General features: G+C 36.9%; 1 protein-coding gene across 1 annotated transcript in view; it reads right to left on the bottom strand.

Annotated features, from left to right (window-relative positions):
* The window catches only part of ESRP1 (epithelial splicing regulatory protein 1), a 57717-nt gene that overhangs the window by 28199 nt on the left and 4823 nt on the right, over positions 1 to 24695 (bottom strand). The window contains exons 4-12 of the mRNA XM_008582474.1: positions 22537 to 22651; positions 10795 to 10893; positions 10604 to 10658; positions 9172 to 9282; positions 8921 to 9053; positions 8776 to 8818; positions 6428 to 6729; positions 3170 to 3388; positions 766 to 952 (exon numbers count right to left, since the gene is read on the bottom strand). Coding sequence (XP_008580696.1) covers positions 766 to 952; positions 3170 to 3388; positions 6428 to 6729; positions 8776 to 8818; positions 8921 to 9053; positions 9172 to 9282; positions 10604 to 10658; positions 10795 to 10893; positions 22537 to 22651 — 1264 coding nt within the window. The remainder of the gene's footprint in view (positions 1 to 765; positions 953 to 3169; positions 3389 to 6427; positions 6730 to 8775; positions 8819 to 8920; positions 9054 to 9171; positions 9283 to 10603; positions 10659 to 10794; positions 10894 to 22536; positions 22652 to 24695) is intronic.

Genomic DNA, 24695 nt, shown 5'->3' with positions numbered 1-24695 from the left:
ACATGCCTAACAAGGTATGTCTTACTTAAATGGAAAAACAACATTAAAAAGATTCAAGTTTTAACATTAGCTCCTCAAATATTCCTTAGTCACTAACTAGAAATCGGTCTCTAGACTACAGGGCTTATTCCTCCCAAACAGGATTCCAGATGGCTTGAACCCAAGTGCCAATGAGCAAGAGCATGGCTTGAAATTAAGCACTGATCCTGTGATCCAATGGAAACTTTGGCTAATTCGTTAACGCATTTATATTATTTACTAACCTCCTACTCCAGACATCCTGGAGAGCAACAGAAATGCTATTCAGGTTTTCATTTCCAAAAAATACTTGACGCTCAAAAAATTTTTAAATGCAAAATGGGCATCAAATCACCCTTCTTAAAGCTGAAGGAAAAGGATACAGCCATACTTCACATACTTCGCTTTTAAATGCGTATTAAAATATCTGCATAGCCACGTTGCCTCCCAGAATCAGTGCTTATCTGGAGCATACTAAGCTTCAGAAATCAAGTGCTTATCACTGGAAAAGCAAGAATATAATTTGGAAGGAGGTATTTGTAGCATCTCTAATTATGGGTGTCCACAACCAAGGTCTTAAGTGATTACCAGATACTACAGATTTCAGATGGGAAAGCCTTATGTAACCACCTCACCTGCCTCAGAAAGAACCAGGGGCACAGAAAGTTATGAAAGCAGCTTAAGCACCTACCAGCATATAGCGTAGAATAGCGCCAAGACCCAAGAAAAACTTACATGGTAACTTACATGGCGGTGGGGATAAGCCATTTCGATTTAAAGTGCCCCCCATTAACACAAAGTTCATCTCCTCAGCTGAACACTGAAAGACTTCAACATATCTGTCCTTCATGGTTTTTTTATGACACTTCTGTGCAGCCATAAATGCTCTGTCCGCAGACTTCATCTGGATAAAGGCATCTCCTGATGGGCGGCCCTGAGTGTGTGGGGGAAGAATAAAAACAAAAGGAGACTGTCTCCTTCAACAAGGAAATGGTTGCTTACAAAACACGCAAAGTGACAATCACCCATAGCATAGACATTTTAGCATCAAAATCTGGGTGACAGCGAGATCTACTGAAATCTGACTTGCAATTCATCACCTAATCACCAGAATGGCCCACAAAACCTTGAAGAAACAGTTTTGAGAGCTCATAGCTGAAAGTGATCCTTTTTGGTTTCTGTTAATTTGTATCAGATTTACAGGGTTTGAAAGGGTCTCCTTGTGACTGTGGTTTCAAAACATGGGATTGTATATTGGGTTGTAGTTTTTTTGTTTTTCTTCTGAAAAATCTGATTACATCTTATTTGATTGAGAAAAGCTAATAACAGGACCAGTATGAGAACTTTACGTATCCTCTTATGGGAAAACTGTTAAACCAGTGTTCTCTTCTGGCTCTCAGCTGTAGCCCATCACTGACCTGCCACATCCCTTTCACTTTTCCCTCAAATCTGAAGCCAAGGTTGGAATGCGGCTTGGAGGTAAGGAATTGAGAGCTGCACCAGAACCTTGCTTGGGAGTCCTACTCTGACCTCCTCCCTTTGCACCTCCACTTTAAACCCTGGTTGAATAGGTAGACATTTTCTACTAGTGATAGCTTCCTAAAATCCCCTACTTAAAACCAAACCTGTAGATTTCTGTTCCACAGAACTAGAATGCCTTAGTTTTATTTAGCATGAACATTTCACAGGGGAAGAAAAAGACACAGTCAGCTGCAGGACTGCTTTCTTATTTTATAGTTTTCTCTAGAAGTCTCCTAGGGACTATTTAATCCAAATTATTACCATGCAAGTTACCATAAGAGTTACCATACCAGGGAAATCAGCAACAAATCCAGTCCAAGATGGAAAACTAACATCTTTGAGGCAGCTAAGAGTTTGTCCATCATCAAAGAAGCATTTTTCCCATACGCCAATCACAATAGGTCACATGGGTCACTGAGAGGCAAATCTGTCTACTGTTGTTAATCAAAGAGTAATGACCCCTAGGTTATTAGAAGTAGTGACTCAAAAAGATACCAAATAATTCCCTGGTGATGTGATATTGAATTGTGGGGGATTTTATTCAAAAAGACTCCTCCTATCAGGGAAGTGTGCTGAGAAGGAACATAGTCAGATAAAAAGTTTACACTCTAGACAAATACTGACTAAAGAATTAGAATGAGCATGAGCTCATTAGAAAACTGGTGTAGAAAGCAAGGGCTCAGGATGTTTTCTCATTCCCTGTACTCAGTGGCACGTGCTTTCCAGTAAGATAAGATTATAGTTAGGAAAGTGACCAAACCTCCAAATGAAAAGACAAGGTGGGAAATTAGCAGTTTAGAAAACACTTAGTCTGTATCCAGTACAAGCCTATATTCAATGCACAATGCTCAGAAAACACCTTATTTTCAAAAATTAATATGACTTTGCTTTTAATAAAGAGTTCCAAAATTTTAATTAGAACTACCTGGCTTATGAGTTTTTAGAACTTTGTCCTGCTTACAATAGCACAAAATACTGGTAAATTGTCCAGCAACTAATGTGATTAATTTTACTGAACTAAAAATCAAATGACACCACACTAGGAAATACTTTACATTTGCATACTGAAAGATTTGGTCAGAATTTGAGAGAGGCTTCTTAGCAATTCATTTGTTAATACATTTGAGTGCCCGTTACAATCCACATACTGTTATAAGTGGTGTAAATACAGGTCCTCATTGAATTTGCATTCTGTTGAACATAACATGATGTCTAATATGTAGATGAAATAAAATAAGCCATTTCTAAACAGTCTATGGGTCCAAAATGTTCTGGAACACAGGTACTCTCGTCTGTTTACATATCGTCTATGGTTGCTTTCACACAACAGCAGTGTTGCAGAGATCAATAGTTGCAACAAAAAAATATTGTGTAGACTGAATTTATCTCCTATCTGATGCTACTGATAATTTGATGGATATATGTGATGAAGGAATAAGACCTGAGTTTGAATTGACTAATGATAGCTTTCTTTCTGGATTCATCCTAAAGACCTCTTGTATTTACAGTTAAATCTTTCCTTAAAGACGTAGTGTATAACTGAGGAATATTTGCTCATTTTTATTAAAAGAGAGCCTTTGATAATCAGAAAGGATAAGAAAATAAGTTTCCCTATAAGCGACTTTCTTACCTGGTGATTCAATACCATGTGAACCCCATGAGTACGAATATCTGTGGAGAACTCCCCCAGGAAGTCCAAGATGTCTTCTATTGTGGCTGCATAGGGAAGACCTCGAAGTCGTATACAGTCTCTAACATTTGTAGGGGGCACAAATTGCTGAGGTAGTACTGGAATAATGGGAGGGGTTGGAAGTGGGATGAGAGGGGCCGAGGAGAATCGATTCAGCACCTGTACTCAAAGTAAAACAGAAGTGATTTAGAGCCTTGCTATTCTTATGTTCTACAGACCAGCACTGGCATCACTTAGAAGCCTGTTAGAAATGCAGACTCCTAGATCTACCTAGACCTAGTAAAAATGAATCTGCATTTTAACAAGACCCCCAGGTGATTCATAAGTACATTAAACTTTAAGAAGCACTGATAGAAAAAGGGATTCATGCATTTCAACTGGGAAAGCATGACACCCACTTTTGTCAAATAAACAACCAGCCATACACCACACAATGCAATTAAACTAAGGATGTGTCTACTTGCACAAATGTATCACTACATACCTTGAGACAAATACCCTTAACGTCGGCTTGTAAAAATCCAGACTTACTGCTAAATGTCAACTTTTGTAGCAATTTATTAGATTTTATTTCACTTAGTAGAAAGTGTTCCCTTAATATTAATTTTCACACTATACCTCCAAACCCAAGAAATAGAGAATGATCCAGTAAAGGAACCACAGGCCAAACAATGACTTTGAGTTATATGAAAATACTATGCTACGTAATAGCACAAGACAGAATAACCGGACAATGTACCAAAAGTAATCATTTGGTGACCAAAAAGATAAACAGTAATTTAGTTTCCATGTGAATCGGAGAAAGTAGCAAGATAGAGATCTTGAGCACCTTTTAGGTACATGGAATTTGGCTATCTTGAGAATGGATGATAATAGGCCAGGTGATTCTTGGAGAAAGGACTGCTCCTAGTCAAAACTCATATTACAAGGTTGTCTTAGTTTAGAGCATGCCAACTAGTTCATAATACTAGGAGGTAGGTCCTTGTGCGAATGGCATTTGTGGCATCTCCAGGTTTTCTGAGCAACTTAACCATTTCAGCCTTTAACATTCCATACACTAAAAATGTAGATGAATCAATGAACCCCTCCCCAAAATGTGCACTAATTCCCTCACTCACACCCTGTTCAGTTGCTATCTGAATAAGGTGACCAAAAAACAAAACCAAAGAACAAACACAGCACAGCCAAAGAAATGCCAGGAAAGACAGAAAAAATTAAAAATTATACAAACATTCTAGACACAGCACATTACTAGGGGAAGAGCAAGAATAGAAAATCAATATAATTTCAAACAAACTCGGGACAGGAAAGGGCCAAGCACCTTACAATACCTGCTGAATAGGAGGTGCTCAAATACCTACTGAATGAAATAATTATTAGTAATGAAAAGAATACAGTGGCAGAGCCTATGAATACTTCAATACTTATCATAAATAAATCAGTAGGGATGGAGAAATGGTGAGGAAATCACCCACACCCAAAAACCATCTTAAGGTAGAGTCACATAGAGGCAGCCCATACTATCATCAAACCAACACCTGGTAGAGTCCAGGCCCTGGAGTAGTCCGTTCTAGGCCCTAACTTCCACAAAATTGTACTTCTAGTTAAAGATCTAAAACAAAATCTCAAGTTTTTTCTTCTAGTTCAGGAAGAACGTGTGTAATGTTTGAAGCCTCAAAAGCCCATTTACCATAAATTAGAGATTCAGAATTTATGACACACATTTTCAACAAGGTAAACAATTATTTAAACTATGTAAAACTATATTACTAGTGTAGGGTTCAAGAGTACCAGTGCAATAGAACACAGAACTAACAGAATTTCACCTATACTTAATTCTAGGTATAAAAATCTTTTTGGCATCCCAGTAGGTAAAAACGTTTTTAACTTTGGGCAATTATTTTAAATCACAATATACAATAGGCTGCAGAAGCTAGATACTATCATTTTATGAACTCACAGAAACAATAATAAAGTATCCTAAATGCTCGCATAGAAGACCAAAGCAATCAATAAAATGACACTGTTTTACTATAGGACACAAGTAGAGTTAAGTTGGAAGAGCTACGTAAAGCAGTCATGTTATTCTCATCACAACGGAAATGCAAACTGATCCCTGAAGACATGTTCAGCCAGGAAGTCAAGAAGGATGGTCAAAAGGCTTGAGATCCTAGATGCCTCGATATTAGCATATTTAGGGGAAGTGATTGCCCCATTGTGTGCCTTAAAAACAACTCTGAATTCTGAAAGGCAGCAAAAACAGGACAGAAGGTCACCAGCAGGATATGAAACTCATCAGGCCTTTTGAGAAATACATTTGGCAAGACATTAAAAACCTTTATTTATTTATTTATTTATTTTGTCCTTTTTGTGACCGGCTGCACCGCGCTCAGCCAGTGAGCGCTGTGACCGCACCAGTCATCCCTCTATAGGATCCGAACCCGCGGCGGGAAAACGCACTCTCCCAAGTGTGCCACGGGCTCGGCCCACATTAAAAACATTTAAAGTCTCATACCCTATATCCAATTCTAAAAAAATCAATCAGAAATTGATGAGAATTTTATAAGCATGTTTATGTAGAAATTTCTTATGGAAGCAAAAAAAAAAGAAAGCAAATCAGATTTATAGTAATAGAGGAATTTCTAAATAAAGTATGCACCTCCATGAGATATATTAACTTAAAAATGAAATTTGGGGGCTGGCAGGTTAGCTCAGTTGGTTAGAGCATGGTGTGGATAACACCAAGGTCAAGGGGTTCAGATCTCAGTACTGGCCAGCAGCCAATGAATAAATCAATAAAAATGAAATTTTTTAGACATAGGTAAGCTTTCAAGATATGCTGTTTTAAAACAGAATACAAAAGAAAATAATAAAAAAATAAAAACAATACAAAAGTACGTCTACAGTAGTATTCCAGTTATATAAAAACACAGTGTATTTTCTGTGTGTACAAGATAACACTGGCTATCTTTTGATTATAGAATCAGACTACTTTCATGGACTTATTTGAGGGGTCTTCAAAAAGCTCATGGAAAATTTTCTATCTTTCAGTTCTATTTTTCCATGAACTGTTGGAAGTACCCTTGTACTTTCTGTATTCTTCAAATTTTATTTTAACACAATGAATAATGTAGAATTGTTTTCAGAGATAAGAACAGAAATTAACGCAAAAATACAATATACTCTTAAAAAACCAACCTGCTGAACTTCAGCTGCTGTGCTCCTGAAGAGTTCAATGTATCTTTTACCCAACAAGTCCTTATGCTTCCTCAATGCATTCTGTGCATATTCCTCACAAGCAAAGAGGACAAAAGCATCTCCTGTTGGCCTACCACCTGGGTAGGTGACAAAGAGGATGCCTTCCTTCCCCCCAGTGATGGGGCAATGCTGTCCAAAGAAGGCCACTACTTCTTCAGCTGTGGCGGTGAAAGGGAGCCCCCGCATACGGACAATGACTTGATTTTCCTTGGAGAGAAACTGAGCTACCTCATTGGACGTACCTAAGGAAAACAATTAGGAAGCATGGGATAAAATAGTTAGGACATCAACTTCATCAAATTTAAAATGGTAAAATGTCTATCAATGTCTTGAATTCATAATTAAGATCCACACTCCTACTGAATTCATAATAACATCCTAGGAATCACAATTCTCTTCCCCCAAATTTGAAACTCCCTATCATTTTCATAAAACACCCATCTTAATTTGGTAAGCTGGCCAGACAATTAAATCATGGACCAACCATCTATTCTTCTCATGGAGAAGTAGTGAGTCATCGTGGTAGGTAAAGGCACAGATCCTGGAGCCAGAATACTCCAATCTTGGCTTTACTATTCACTAGGGTAGGACTTTAGTCAAGCTAAAACCTCTGTGCTTAGTTTCTTCTTCTGTAAAATTGTCTCCTTCAAAAATTATGAGAATGAAATAGATTAATATTTATAAAGCACTCTGGGTTGTTTGTTCGTTGTTGTTGTTTTCCTGAATATTTTATTGAGAGGTTCAAACACACTCAAGCAGAGAGAATAGTATAATGACTATACATGCACATAGTTTCAGGATTTATTAACATTCTGCCCAACATAAAGCATTTTGTGTAGTGCTGCCATGTAGCAAATACTCAAATGCACATCCTGCCAACTCATACACTAGTAACATTTTCCCTTAATAGCAAATTTTTATCACACTGCCCATGTACAATGAAATCCGAGGCAACAATGTGAACATTAGTTAACTTTGCCTTACATAATTTGCAATGCACCTACCGCGGAACCCCAAGATCCAGGTAAGACCACAGAAATTCCAAATACATTTTATCCCAATCAACATCAAACAATGCCCTGGAACTTAGAAACTCTATTAAACTTGAAGCCCTGAATTTTGAAGCCTTAGGGTTTATCCAAACTGCCAGGACAGAAATATACCAGCAAAATTTTCTAACAGGATGCTGTTACCACAAGTTCCACAGTTGCAAAAATTTTTGCCACAGCTATATAATGCAGGGAACAAATGTCTCTGTATTTAAATGAAAGTCACCCTAGTATAATTTGGCAACAGGTATCAAAAGCCTCTTTAAAATTCCACAATTCTTTGATTCAGCTAATCCCACTTTCAGAGATTTATCCTGAATGAAACATACAGAGACATAAAAATACTCACGGCAACATACTGAAGAGCTGGAAATACACTCTAAATGCCCAACAGGGATGTTTAAAAACATTATGGTACATATAATACTATGGAGCAATTAACATTTAAGAAAATTGAGTAATATAGGAAAATCTTCATAATACATTAAAAGAAGAAAGGAAGTTATAAAATAATATGAACAAAGCAATACAAACTTACAAAGTAGATATGTACAGAGAAAAAAAAAGACAAACCCATCAACATCTCTAATGCATCTATTACTTTTATGTTTTAAGGGTATGAATTACTCAAGAATTGGATAAAGACCATATCTGTTCCTTTTCTTTCTGATCATATTACTGTGAATACTGCATATTCCAACATACCAGAGACCACAATTATATCATTTTCCTGGCCACTGACGTGTTAAGTAAGTTTAGAGAAAAAGTGGAAGCAGATAGGCAACAATCCCAGGTATTGCAGTATGGCTCTTTGAAAGCAGATTTCAGAGTCATTTCTTTCAAGAACCACCTTTTCCCTTTCTATAGGGTTTTTACATGACCATTTCACCTTTGTATAGTACGATTTTTAATGGCTATTTAACTACAGTAGGTTGGCTCAAGCCTTAGGGCAAGTATTATACATTAAGCTCACTGATACTATTGGGTGTTTCTTCTTCCTATTTAAAAAAAAAAATTCCCATGTTTTATTGTGAAATACAAGTGTACTTCAAGTTCATGGAAAAATGGAATTAAAAGATAATATAGTAACGGCCAGCAGCAAAAAAAAAAAAAGATAATACAAATCTTTCCACAAACTTTATGAAGTACTCAAGTAAAAAACATTCATGACCCTATTTACCTACTCTTGGTATTTTTGATTCTTATTAAATAAAGCCACATTATATAAGAGGCACTTACCACCAGCAATTTTAAGAAAATCTTCACCTGTTGCTTTGTAAACCTAAAAAAAGGGAAAGGAACATTAAACACACAGTTCCTGAGCCTTCCGTCATACATTAATAATCATTCAAGATGTCAAGGGTCTCAGACTGCAAGGACATACCTCAATGTACCGAGTCCCCATGTGATGTTTGTGCCTCTGTAGTGCTAGGTCTCTGTGCTCCTCACTTACAAACCTAACCAGAGCTTCTCCATTCCTTCGACCCTGAGCATTCAGACAAAGTGCTGCACCTCCCCTTTGGAAATAATAAAAACAGATGGCAGGTAGAAAAAAAAAATACAATGAAGAGAAAATGATAGAAAACCCATTATCCCTTTGACATTGCTAAGTAAAACAGATTAAAGAAAACCAACTTGGCGATATTGAGTCCCTTGAAGAATCTTGCAATATCTTGATCTGAAGATTGCCACGGTAAACCTCGCGCTCTGACTACGGTGTTATCATCAATAAGTTCCATCTTGCTGCTGTGGACGAAGCAAAACTTCAGGTTGCACGATTAATGCTAGCAAGTCTGACACCTATTACCCCCTGCAAGGCTAGTTACATATGAGGTCTTATTTATTTGGAGTTTAGACAGATTTGCAATACTGTCTCATTTTCTCATAACCTCAATACTTATCTGAGTACAGTTCAAAGTAATCTTTAGGTGGTTCACTACAGAAAGAAGGACGCCCATGCAGGTCCAGCATGGTTAGCTCACCCAGCAAACCATCTATTATCACCTAAAGAACTGTCTACTTGCCATTAACTCAAAAGCACCCAAAGTTTTCCCAATACCCTCATGGTTGAAAGTTCCTAGAATTGAGAAGGATAGGTTTAAATTCATTCTCAGATCTAGCCAGTACATGAGTGGGATTTAAATCCAGTTTTGCAGCAATAGAGGTGGCAATTAAGCTACATCAGGAATTTGTGTGTGAGGTCAGAAGTCTGCCATTAAAATATCTCCCCTATCAAACCAGGGAACAAACAGAGAAGCCATCCCAGAGACTGTTTATGGAAATGCTTAAGAGTCTCCACACCTTAATGAGTCATTTGCAAATCACCTATTATATATTTTGACACCTTCTGATGTTCTATTCTTCCCATGTTCATATTTTCAGTACTCCTAGGACATTTTCCTAATGAGTCACTTTCTCCACAACTAAATAGGTCTCAAAGTCTCTCCACGGGCAAAGGTGTCAGAGGTTTCTATTCATTTCAGGAACCAAGCAATCTCACGCAATTCACTAGAGTGATTTACAAAATCAAACATGTCTACCTGTGATCACAAACAGAGATAACACCACTTCATATACCTCCCCAGAGATTTCCTTTAAAGTGGAAGCTGATAGAGCATACTTAAAATTATCTCAGTAAAAACTGTGATCACAAACAGAGATAACACCACTTCATATACCTCCCCGGAGATTTCCTTTAAAGTGGAAGCTGATAGAGCATACTTAAAATTATCTCAGTAAAAACTGTGAATTATTTTAAAGTCTATTACTTTTCCTTTGGAAATTTTCCAAATGAGAATATGGACAGTTTGAGACTAAAATAAGAATCACAGATATGAATGTATGACGTACATAAAGTCAGAGTGATTGAAGATGCTAATTATTTCATTATGTTTTAATCCCAATATCCAAGCTTATTTTAAGTAATACAATCTTTTCTGGATGACATAACAGTAAGAATGATTGCCAAAAGGTTTAGTAAAGTTACTTACATATAAGGGGAGTTAAATGTCACAATGTGAATAAAAACAAATCAAAAAGCTCAAATAAATAGTACTCAAGTACTTACCAAGTACCACTTTCAAATTTGTAATTTACTCTCTCTGGATCTGAAAACCTGTGATCTAAAAATGAGAACACATAAGTCATTACTTTAGCTATTAGGTAGACAAAGCTGTGGGAGGGAATTCAAAAGTATAGTTGAGGGAAAGATGGTGGGATCAAAATCTAGGACCATGTTATTACAACAGTAATACTTACTATAAGGTTCTGAAATCATTGCTAAAATTATATTCCCCATATCTTCAACTTGAGAGGCTCCATATCGGGAGACTGAACTATTCTTCTCCAAGTTTAAACCTATGAGATGAAGTTAAGGAAATACTTTGGAGAGGTAAAATGAGGTTACTTCTAACCCAAAATTAAGCTCATATAGAACCAAGAAGCCAGGTAAAATGCATCTAGATTGATAATTCTTTAGAAATCTCAGAATGGATGCTTCCCATCAGTCAGGACTTCACCCCTACTTCCCAAAGTTTCTAACTGCCCTCTTGGGTAAAACAGGCAACTCAATCCTGTCCTAGGGTATTAACAGTAATAAAATTTCTGCTTGAATAATAGCAAATGCATGGATACTGAATACTTCTATAGTTTCAAATCATAAAGTATACAAAGTTAATTAGAATCCTTCATCTCGACAGCCTATACAAGGCAATGACCATGCCAACTTAAAAGATATGGTTACATCAGTCGAGACCATAAAGTATTAAATAAACTTATTTTTGGCTTAATGTTTGAAATGGACACTGATGACACTATTTGCATGACACCACTTTTACTCAAAATTTCCTTTCTAGAATACTTGTAGAGGATTTCATTTTTTTTTTTTTTCCCATTTTCGATGGCAGCAAATGCTAGTCCTTTGAAAGTAAATTTTTGAAACAATTCAAATACTCAGAGCCAACACTGGCCAATGTGGTTTTTGATATCATCAGTACACTGGGTAAGCCAGGAAATGTGGCCCTTAAACACATGGCTCAAATTCCGTTTGAGGGTGAAACCATAAGAGATTTCCATGAAGTTTTATGAATTACCAATCTCTCTAAAATAAGCATATAGGGGTTGGCTGGTTGGCTAGAATGTGGTATTGTAACACCAAGGTCAAAGGTTCAGATCCTTCAGCGGGCCAAAAAAAAAAAAGATTTAAAATAAGCACATATCTCCCTTATAATAGTTATCTTATGTAGCTAACAGCCATTGGAATGTTTAAGTTTCTATACTATAGTCACATTTTGTATTATGCATAAGTGTTCATAAATTTTGTAATGAAGTATAATGCATATCAAAGATAATACTATGGGACTATATCTTTTCTCTCCAGTTTAAATAATAACAGCCAACTGGGTGGTGGTTACTAGAATGTCTGCCTTATTTTATATCATTTTCTAACTGGTATTTTATAATATGGGTAAAATAATGGAGGCAGATATAAAGAAAAGGTCCTTATGTTCTATTTTACTGCCAACTAAGAAGTTACAATGTTAAGACAATTCAGGGAGCTCTCACCAAGAATTCCTTACAAGAATTACAGCTAATATCTGAAAAGTTAATTTAGTGAGTAATATTCTCTTCCATTCTTAATTTAAAATCCCTTTCCATTTCATCCCCCAGCTTCCTCCTTCCTTTCTCCAGTAAAGAGACATTGCTTTCCCACAGTAGTAAGCAAACTCATTTTTGTGTTGTCCCTCAACCAGCTGCACTTCTCTGCAGTTAAATATAACTGCATTTCTACATGTAATATATGTTCCTCGGCAAATTACTTAACCCCACTAAACTTCAGCTTATCTGTAAAGTCAAAGCTGTGATAATCTTTACCTCCCTAAACTTTTTGTGAAGATTAAATTTGATAAACAAGCACAGAGCACAAAGCAAGCATTTAATAAGAGATGTCCTCCCCTTTTTCCTAGAACCCTTGGATGAATACTTTCACAACCCACAATGATCAGACTTTTTTGAGGGCTACATTTACAACTGAAAAATCTGAACTCATCACACATATGCCTATTTATATACTCTCAAAAGATAATCACCAAGCTAAAATGGTAGATAATTTCTGCATCTTCATTCCCACCCGCTGCCCTTTGGATTATCTAGTAATGAAATCAATGTGCTGCCCACTGAGGGATTAGAAAATCAATCGCAGGAGATGCTTAAGCAACAGACCAATGACTACCAACTGGGGCAAATTTTTTTTTAATGATTTATTATTTTTACTATTATTATTCTGCAATTATTATTGCAGAAGGCAGTACTATAAAGTATTTATTAATCCAGTGCCATTTTCAAAGAATATGATGACAGGATAGAAAGACCAGAGCCAAAGGATGAAGATGTTAGGGGAGACATCTGCCCTAAACATTGGGGAAGTGGGAAGGACTTTAAGAATACTTACAGAACTAAGACTAGCCATAGATTCTCTTGTAAGTTCTGCACCAAACAATTGTATGGAACCCTGAAATTTTAATAACATTTTTGGCCTTGTAGGGGCCTACAATAAGAAGAAAAGTGTCCAAGAAACGGAGACCAACCCCATTATATAAGACACATTTCTCAAATTTGACACATATTGGCAGGTAGGCCAAACAGTTCTTTCTTGGGAGTGGGAGTTTTCTGTATACTGCAGGGTTTTTAGTAGCATGTTAGCCTCTACCCACCCCCAGTTATGACAACTAAAAATGTCTCCAGACATTGACAAATGTCCCCAGGTGGGCAAAAATCACCCTGGGTTGAGAACCACTAGTATAAGCTAGTAGTGCCAAGTATCTCCAACTTTACCCCTTACCATCTACTGATCTCTCAGAGAAAGTTCTTACATACGAAAGACCACTATTGGACAGAGATCTGGGAGAAAATCAGCCAAGGAAACAATGCATAAGGACCAGCCTGATGCTGTGTCAAAATGGGGAGATATGTAAAACCCCTATCAGCAGAGGTCCGTATGTATGCACACACCTGCACCTTAGAACACCTGTTGGAAAAGAGCTCACTTACAGAAGGAGTTGACCTGACCCTCAGGCTGCTCTTGTGCAGCCTGGAGCAAAGAATACATTTACATTTTTAAAGAACTGAAATAAGAAGACAGTGCTGATAACACCAAGCACCAGGGTCAAGGATTCAGATCCTCCTACCAGCATCCATAAAAAAAAATAGAATAAAATAAAATTTCAGCAGACACCATATGGGGCCCACAAAACTTAAAACATTGAGTATCTGACTCTTCACATAAAAAGCTCGCTGACCTACCTAGAGGAATGGAGATTGCCAAAAGATGGCCATATACAGAGAATGCCACAGGAATGTTTACCACATCATAACTTTCCATCCCAAAACAGAGTACTGGGGGAGAATTAAGCTTGGGGGAAATAATAGTCTAAGAGTATATTCCATTCAAATTACACTTCTTTCTTCTATAGAGGACAAGAGGTATCTAGCCTTCTCACCTTTGCCCAGGTAAACTCCCCAGTAAAACACTCTTATCTTCTTAATGCCCTAACCAAATTAGACCATGAGTAACTTACCAAAGCCTTCCCTAACTGCTCTAGGTCACGACAATCATTTAAGAGTCCATTAAAGATACTATTCCTACAATGTATTACTCGCTTCTTAACTTAATTATAAATTTCCTGAGCTTAGGCCCTTACCTTCCTCTGATCTCTTTCCCCCTCCACAGCCCATATAGCTTCTTTACTGAAATAAGTGACAGCATTCATTAAACACCATTTTGTGCCAACCACCATCTATTTCCTCTAAATTTTCACAATAACCCTGCAAGGCAGATATAAGTAAAACCAAGCAGATGAAGAAAGTAGGATTTAGAGATGTTCTGTAACTAACCCAGTCACCTGGCTGGTGGGTAATGAATATAGAATTATATTACAGTTCTGATTTGACCATGTGTACACAATTCCCTGCACCAAGATAAGAAGCTTTGCTTAATTTGTATTGAGCAGTTCTTCGCAAGAAGCTTTCTAAATTTACAGATAATAGCCAAGTAAAGTAGAGATCAAAAGTAAAAATGTAAAGTGTCCTATCTGTATAGAAATAGATTGGTGGCTAAAGAATCATTTTACTTAATTCTACTTTTTAATTTAAGAATATGTTCTTGACATTGGGCTAACTTGTTTCCACATAACACGTACCAACATGTTTCCTTTCAAGCCATCATACACCACGATCAGCAGCCCTAAGCTGCTAACAACTTTTAATTCATCCACAACTTTTAAGTTAACCACTGCCTTACACACACACACACACACACACACACACACACACACACACACACACACACACACACTCTGAGCCTTCTTAGGAATCCTTACCAGAATTGGCCACAAATAATAAATAAAGGGGAATGAGAAAAAAAGCTTTAGCACCAATTCCTTCCCCTATCAACTTATAATTATATATTGAATTACTTGCTGCACGTCTGATCTTGAGGGAAGGAAAGATGAGTCTGTGCCTCCTGATTTATGGCTGGTCATGCAACTGACTCATCTGCCCTGGAGGCAGCCACAACAGCAGAAACAGGCTTAGCCAGCTTTACAGATGAGAAATGCCACGCAGAAACAAGGAAGGGTACAACCAGCCAGGTAGGAACAAAAGTAATATCTGGTGGTACAATCCAGCAAAGTGCTACATTTACACAGAAGTTTGAAGTTGAGAGACTTGGTCTGTATTTGAAGAGGAAGAATGCTTTCCTTAGTGCCACAACTGACAAAACAGACTTGAAGATTTAACCCACACTTACATTAGCTAAAGGTATAATTCAGAGAAAATTTTTATAAAGTTCATTGATATCAGCTTATCTACCAAAATACAAGTTATCTTTCCTAACTGCCTGAAAATGGACTCATTTGGTTTCAGTATACCCAGTTTACACTTGTAAATAACAAATTTTTTAAATTAAGTTTTTAGTTTGCATTTAAGAGAATCACATATAAAATAACAAACACTTGAACTGCGGAACAAGTCTAAACTGTGTTATAATCACCTCCCAATTCAAAATTCCATCTCAAAGCCATTTTTCCCTCAGAAGTTGAGTTTGTTACTTTCCTTTCTACTCTGTTTACTCTCATTTATAGTATAATGCAAATTACATATATTTCCAGACATATTACAATAAAACACCTATGCTAATGAACAAAGGAATAGCAAACACATAAAACACAGCAAGAGAAAAGTTGATTAGTGCTCCAAGAACTGCATTTCCTACAATTACGTGTAGGAAAGGGGAAGAAGCAGTGATAAATTACCCTTAAATGAGTGGCGTAATTAAAAAATAGGTTGTATACATTATCTGCTATATTTTAAAGTGAGCTTCAAAAGAAGCAAATCAAGAATGTCACTGTAAATAGAAGCCAAGGCAACAAAAAAATTTTTATACCAGTAATAAAATGCTGGGAAAAGAATTTAAAACTGTAGTTTTAACTCTACATCTAAGAAGCTTACTCTTTTTAACAGGAAAAAAATAAGAGGCCTACCTAGCAAATATTACTTCCAGTAGGTATTATTGTAATGAAGGGCCATGTGAAAGAATTTCAAAGAAATCTGACAAAGAAGAAATAAGATGGAGGTAATGGTGAACGCAACGAGATGAAAATCTTTGTTTTAGAAAAAGACATTTATATTAGGAGAGAAAAATCAGGAAAAGGAAACTCTGTGATAACAAAACAAATCTTTTAAAGCCTTCTAAAACAAAAAAACTTATCCTGAAATTCCCAAACACACATTTTAAAACTAAACTACATTATTTTATAATTAAAATGAACCACACTAAATTAACATAACTCTGAATGCTGGAAAGGACTATATAGTACTTCTAGTCACTTAACTTATTACAGACCACAAGCCAGCGTATTTGCCGATTTGGCTCACATCATGCCAATGTGATGCCAAAGAGAATTCTTTCCCCCTCCAGCTAACAAGGTCAACAAGTAACGCAGCTTAACTGTACACTTGATTATATTTAAAATCCTTCTTATATGCATAAAGATACTAAGGAGGATTCAGTGATTCCCTCCACCTCTTAAGCAGGGCAAAGAAGTGCAATTGTAAAGGCCCAGTTCAATTGATCAGAACAAGTATGCACGGAAGTGTAGAATGAGCCACATTCGCACTATATTTTACAAATGGAGAAGCCAAATTAACCCTGAAGTTTACCTGCACTAACATGTAACTGATACTTGGAAAGGTCTATATGCAGTCTCACATGAAGTTAAAAAATGTTTTAAGTGTAAAATGGTTTAAATAAGGTCTTAAATCAATGAGGAAGTCCTTTGCAAAGTCTTTAGCAGCTGTTTTTTCTCTTCTGAGACACTGAACAACCTGGTGAAGTCCACAAAATCACAATCAACACTGTAGAGTGTGAGGCAGGCCAGGCTAAGTGGTTGCATATACTCATTGTTCCTTATCCATTTTAAGATGAGGAAACTGAGGCTGGGGAGTGCAATAAATTGACTTCAGTAAACTTTGGCTCCATAGCTCAGTTATTGAGGATATTATTTCCATTTTTAAGCTATGTGAAAAACACGCCAATGTCACACACTGCTAGTAGAGCATGCATATGGACATACACACCCAAACCCAAGCACACCCACACACACCCACTCTACCAACCTTTCCATGGACAAGCAGGAGTGGCTTAATAATTTTTTAATCCTTATAGTGGAAAGCTGCACTAATAAAATGGCATTTGCTAATCATGTTAAACAGTACATATGAATGCAATATCCTATGAGTAAAGTGAAATAGAAATTTTGCAAAATTAACTTCATTTTACTGCTGAATGGCTTATGGAAAGCTGCACTAATAAAATGGCATTTGCTAATCATGTTAAACAGTACATATGAATGCAATATGCTATGAGTAAAGTGAAATAGAAATTTTGCAAAATTAACTTCATTTTACTGCTGAATGGCTTAGTTGGCATGTGCTGAGGAAACACAAGATAATACAAGTTTAAAAGGGAGATCATCTGGCCGGCCTGGTGGCGCACTGCTACAGTGCGCCGCTTGGGAGCGTGGTGGCGCTCCCGCCGAGGGTTCGGATCCCACATACAGACCGGTTCCCGCTCACTGGCTGAGCGAGGTGTGGGAGCGACACCGAGGGTTGCGATCCTGTTGCCGGTCCCGGTCCGGTGCGGGCGCGACACTGAGGGTTGCGATCCGTTGCCAGACACGAAAAAAGACAAAAAAAAGGGAGATCATCTACTTTAGTGGCCAACCATGAATGATCTCTATAAATTCAGTGAACAGGATTTTTGCATCAGGTAGATGCCAGGGCACCTTACTTAAGACAAAACTCTAAGGCTTGGTTTCCCCAGCTATAAAATGGGGGTGATACCTACCCACTGGGATGTTGTGAAGCTATTGATGGGATATATAGTAAACACCCAATTGATAGTTCTTTTACCTTTTCTCCTTACCATACTTTATTAAAAATAAGTTCTTAATAAAGGGTTGGCAAAGTGAAGAAAACACAATGGTAGAAGCCTTGATTAATGATCAGTTCATGAATAACAAAGCTAACAAAAAAAGTTTAAGAAATCAGGAGGAAGTAATTCCATCCAACATCAGTGGGGAAAAAAAAACAAGGTTGCACTTTTTTAAAAAAAAAGAAGTCATTTATACAAATAGCACCATAATCAAAATGTCCTTTCAGCAAGAGACAACTACTATTAGTTTCCCCAAGGGCTCTAAGGTAAATTCTTCCTCAAATCACAGAAGAAAAAAAGAAAAATCACAGTAACAGCCCCAATCCCTGTCATCATACCCTCACCACCTCACCTGATGAAGAAAAAAAGCTTACAAAATGTGCCCCACAGTTCACCTGCTAGATGAGGTCTTCTCAGCTGGGATTGCATTACTCAAAAGCAGGCAACAAAAGTGCAATTGGAATAACTCAGAGAAGCCTAACACCAGTGCCAGAAATGAATTTCAGAACAAATACAAAGACAAAAGAGGGAAAGGAGTGCTAACAGAAGAACCAAAACTGCATTCAAGAAATTCCTAAACCCCTTCTTTTATCAAAGTGGTCATACTTTTTTCATTTACATAGCCCTCATAGTTTACAAAGCTTTCATTTGGGAACACCCAAGATAAAAGAGAAGCTTAGAGAACACAAGTAACTCCCAGAAAGGAAAAGTTGCTGAGTGGCAGGGCCCACGCAGGCCTAGATTCTGTGACTCTGCCACTCGGGCTTCAGTTTCCTCTTCCATTAGAAAATGACAACATTCTCATTTTCTTTGATAACTGCCTTGAAATACTGTATTTTATTCAAGTTCTACATATTTAAAAAATGTAAGGCCTCATTGCTTTTTCTCACCCCCTACCCTAAATCTGTCTTAAACACAAAAGCACAGTGAGATACAAAAAATTACACCCTTACCATACAATTGAATTTAAATTATACTTACCCAAATGAACTGAAAACTTAAGTCCACACAAAAACCTGCATAAGGATGTTAATAGCAGCTTTATTCATAATTGCAACAACTTGGAAGCATCCAAGCTGTCTTTCAGTAGGTGAGTGGATAAACCATGGTATATCCAGACAATGGAATATTATTCAACACTAAAGAGAAATGAACTATCAAGCCATGAAAAAACACAAAGAAACCTTAATTGCATATTATTAGGTGAAAGATGCCAATCTGAAAAGGCTATATACTACATGATTCCAAATATATGACATCCTGGAAAAGGCAAAACCGATAGAGACAGTAAAAAAGATTAGTAGTTGCCAGGGGATGAATAGGATTATTAGAGGAATAAAATCATTCTGTAGTATACTGATACTACAGTGGTGGATACATGCCATACATTTGTCAAAACCCATAGAATGTACACCACCAAAAGTGAGCCCTAATGTCAACTACAGACTTTTGGGTGATAATGATTTGTCAACGTAGGTTCATCAATTGTAGCAAAGGTACCACTCTGGTGCATCGTATTGACAGTGGGGGAGGTCGTGTATGTGTGTGTGAAACAGGATTTATATAGGAACACTCTATACACTCAATTTTGCTCTGAACCTAAAACTGCTCTAAGAAATAAAGTCTTAATTTTTTAAAAATGGGAAAAAAATTACTTGGATGTAAAGTTAACAAAGCATACTTCTGATATACTTAGAATACTGCGAAGTCACTGACATTCCAAACAAACAGATATTTCTGTATCCTCAACTAAAAATAAACAAGAATACAACTATTTCACAGCAAGAAAAATTAAATAAGCACATCAACCTGCATATGTATATATCCTCTTACTTGCTCCCCTCCCAGTGTTGGCAGGAGCCTCTCTCTCTCCCCCACTGGTTTACCAAGTTTAAGAGGTAATCCCTCAGGAACAGATGATTCTCCATCTACTTGGCAAAACCATCAGGATGTTTAATGACTACCTTTGTTTCCAAATTCAGAGTTATTTCCACATTAGCAAGAAAAATGTTTAGTGGTCTGAAAAACAGAACAACTCTTCAGTTCAGGCACTGCAGAAATACCTTGCATAGATGAGCACAAGTTGATATTCAAATTTGGTATGATTGCTTTTGACCTCAGGAATTGGCCTAGTCAGGGAAATAATGATTTCTCTGAATAGGAGTCATAAAATAATTGACCACAGCAGCAATATAAAATAAAAATCATTGCCGAGAAAACTTAATATCATTTCTAATCTGTTAAATGAGAAAGAAAACATGCAAGCTTAACATTGATCAAAACATTTAACACTAAAATCCACTTTTTAAGTGGTAATAAAACTATAAATCTAAGACTCTTCCAATGTATATCCAAAAACACTAGATAATAGTTCGGATCACCTTACCAGCCAGCTGCAAAACAACAAAATCAGGCAATAATTAAGCTTTTTTTCTTTTTTTTGGCAGCTGGCCGGTAAGGGGTAAACCATTTTTTAAGAAATATAAATTCCTGTTGTTTTTTCAATGAATGCATTGCTGAGTGGCCATGAGGTTTTTTTTCCCTCACATTTCAGGTATGAAGTGCCTGAAATGAAGCCCGATTTAGCTTTATTCACAATTCATCTGTTTCCTGTACTCAAATATTTCTGATTTTCACCTCCATTGCACTTTTAAAAAGTATTGCCAACACATGATTTTTAGAGCCAGGATTAAAAGATAGAGAAATTATTGGCACCTCCTGTTTATAACGGTATATTGACCAATTATCAACTAGGGATAGGTTTTCTTGCTAAGAGGAACCTAAATATTTAAGGACAAATAATTCTTAACATATTGTCTTTCCTACTGAAATTATCTTTTTCTAAATTAAGATAACTTAATAGGCTTTCCCTCCACTATCTACTGACTTTTTCCTAGACATTTTTGTTCTCTATTTTGTACCTGGTCAAACGGTTTAGCATTTGCTAAGGACTGAATCGTGTCCCTCCCAACATTCATGTGTTAAAGCCCTAACCCCCAATGTGACTGATCTGGTGATAGGGTCTCTAGGATGTAATTAAGGTTAAATGAAGTCATAAGGGTGGAGGGCCACAATCAGATAGGACTGTGGCCTCATAAGTGGGATGGGTGTGAGGGTAGGCGGGTGTGTGAGTGTGTGTATACGTGTGTACAACATAAGATGCAGAGAAGGCAGCTGTCTGCAAGCCAGAAAGAGCCCTCACAAGAACCTGACCATGCGGGCACCTTGATCTTAGGCTTCCCAGCTTCCAGAACTGTGAAAAAGTCAATTTCTGTTGCTTAACCCACCCAACCTATGGTATGTATATGGCATCCCAAACTGACTAATACAGCATTCAAACCAACAAAACAAAACAACAACAAAACCAGCAAAACAACTAGTAAGAATTTTTCTGCTGTCCCAAACTTTTAATGAAATTCTTATAAGACATTCCCTCAAAATGAGCTTATTCCACCCTCCTCCCTGAACTATTGGTGATGCTAAACCAAAACTCCAGCTGATCCCAGGAAGGAAGCAAGTAAAAATGGTTTTAACCTGCTTGCAAGTACTTATGAAAAATATGCAAACAAACTTTTTCAATCAGAAAAGAAATTTTGAAATAAGACAAAAACCAGGCTTTTGTTCTTGATAATGAATGAAAAATTTTAAGAATAAGCATCTATAACCCACAAGTTCTTGAAAGTAACTTAAGAGTCTACTTCGTGAGGATTCTCACAATGGTTTTGGGTGAGTCGTCTAACCTGTGTATTACTTAATTTCATATCTGATATATTAACACATGACTGCTTATTAGTTAGCACATTAAGGACTTAATGGATATAAGATGACGGGTCATTCATGATTATGAGATTTGTGATTATAAAACTTATTTTTACAGTATATAATGCACCAAATTTACTACCTCGGTGAAGAATTTGGAGGACAATCTGGACACCATTTTATCATCTCCAAATACAGTTTATTAAAATCACCATGATCTTGTATGTATTGAGAAACTCAGGGGAAGTTAAAAGAGGGGACTGGTGAATGAACAGCACTTTGTAAAGGAGACATATCCACTATTTTAATAAATTCTTACCCATTCCAAAAGAGCCAAAATAAACCCTAAAACCAAGGTAATCAAGAACAAGTAGCCTTAGGATCTGCATCAAAGAGTCATGTCTTCACATTCTTCTCCAATTCACCACACACACACACACACACACACACACACACACACACACACACACACACACACGCTTCCCACAATCTGAAATTGAATTCTATTTTAGACGTGATCACTTCACAAAAATCTATCTCGAAATCCATCCAACCATTCAAATAGTTAAAACCACTTTGAAAAATGCCTACAATTGTACTATTAGTTCCTCCTGGCACAGTAGACAAATTTTGGACAGGCCAATTTCATCCACATGCTTACAAAGTTTAAAACGTTTTAAAGTTTCTTGAATTACCATTTTTTTCTGGAGCTATCTTTTCAAATGATTCTTGGATAATCATTTAAAGGATACACTCTGTCATTGCTGCAACATCCAGTTTGTCGATATCAGGTGAACCAGGGCAACACTTCTTTAATTCTTTTCGAAGATCAAAAAAGGAATAGAAGCATTCAGGTAGTAATACATTCTGAGGAAGGACAAGGTAGAAACATTAACTAGGTAAATTAGGTTCAAAGTTTCTCTAAAAATTAGAAAACTAACAATTGAATATAAGCATATTTTACCACAATTTTTAAAAATTTAAAATTTAATGTAAGAGTGGCTTTATTTTTAATAGCTGCTCGTATTACCATATTATGTCCTGTGTACAAGTCTCATGAGGAAAAAAATCCATCTTAAGACAATGCATTACAATGTTTGTGCTCTATTATGCATTCCATTCAAAACATTTCTGAAGCTATAATACATTTGGCCTGTCATACTCTATATTTTCTGGGTGGTAATACTACACTCTTTTTCCAGCCATCATAATTTTAGGCCATCTGTGTTTTTAGGAAGCAATATCAGCCCTCTCAGCTTTCATACATATGCCTAAGTGTAGACATAGGATTAAGTTATAGAACATAGATTTCTAACTATCGTGTTCTGATAATGCATATTTTCAGTACTAAATTAGATTAAGATAGGAAATTCCGGACTAACAGAAAAGGATTTTTTTTGTGCCAGATTATAGTCCCACATTAGGCTTCTTGGCCACTATTCTGGGTATACCCACGAACTCAAATTAAACTTAAATATATATAACAAATCTCAAAGGCAAAGGAGAAAAATTATCTGCTGTTCTTAGCTACTAGCCCCACTCTTGCATTTATTAAACAAAGCTCAACTGTCTGGGTAAATATTATACTATTGTTCCTTTTTTTCTGAATAACAACAAAAAACCTCATTTAATAACTTCTAATTCTTTAAAAAACTAAATTTAGATTTTTCTTAAAATTTCAAAATAGTTTGTGTTCACTTACCGGGACTTTCTACCCATTTGTACATTAGAAAATCAAGTAAAGACTTTTTAATGTTTGTTAAATACTTATGTAATAATGTGTCCTATCCAAATGTCTTCTACTGAATTCTTTTTTTTTTTTTTTTTTTTTTTTGTGCCCTGCCGCACCGCGCTCAGCCAGTGAGCGCACCGGCGGTCATCCATATATAGGATCCGAACCCGCAGCGGGAGTCCTGCTGCGCTCCCAGCGCCACACTCTCCCGAGTGCGCCGCGGGCTCGGCCCATCTTCTACTGAATTCTATTTGATGTGACCTGCTCACACTGTATTTGAAATCAGTATCATTGTATCATGATCACAGCTTTCAAGAGTTAATCTCCAAAAGAATCACAAATGCTCATTTAGGGCGACCCCATGGTGCACTTGGGAGAGTGCGGGCTGGGAGCACAGTGACGCTCCCGCTGCGGGTTCGGATCCTATAAAGAAATGGCCGGTGGGCTCACTGGCTGAGCGCGGTGCGGGCGACACCGCGCACCAAGGGTTGCGATCCCCTTACCAGTCACGAAAAAGACAAAAAAAAAAAAAAGCTCATTTAATGGGCTGGCCAGTTAGAGCTGTTGCCTTATAACACCAAGGTCAAGGGTTCGGTTCCCCTTGCCAGCCAGCTGCCAAAAAAAATAAATAAATAAAAGCTGTTTGTAAAAACACAACTCACATGTCCAACAATAAAGGATTGATTTAAATAGTTGTATCCATTTAAAACACTGGCTATTTTATTTAGTGTTTATAAAAAATGTTGATGTTACACTAAATTATAAAGTAGGCTAAAAATGTTTGTACAGTATGAATGCTCCTTGTAAAAATAAAGCTCTTCTACAGAAATCTGGAGGAATAGATCAAAATATGTTCATCTTAGAAAAAAACACTGTAATATGTTGTTTGAGTGGCAGGATTATTTTCTTTTATGTTTTACCATTTTCCCTGTTTTCCATGAATGAATATAGAGTTACTTTCATTATGAAACTAAATTAATTGTTTTAGCTTCCTGAATTTAATAAAAATCCTAATACAGGTGGTTCAGGAAAACGTCTTAATTTTTCTCCGGAGGTTTTAGCACATCCAAAAGCAGTCCATCTACAATAATGAAAACAGCTGTTTTCCTCTGGCCAAATAAGGAAAGGATTGTCTTGTCCATCCCCATATGAGTTGGGGGGGGGGGGGGGGGGGGATTT

Source organism: Galeopterus variegatus, unplaced genomic scaffold, assembly GCF_000696425.1.
Source record: "Galeopterus variegatus unplaced genomic scaffold, G_variegatus-3.0.2 Scaffold2623, whole genome shotgun sequence".
NCBI classification, from domain to species: Eukaryota; Metazoa; Chordata; class Mammalia; order Dermoptera; family Cynocephalidae; genus Galeopterus; species Galeopterus variegatus.
This window is presented reverse-complemented; position numbering and strand designations above follow the sequence as displayed.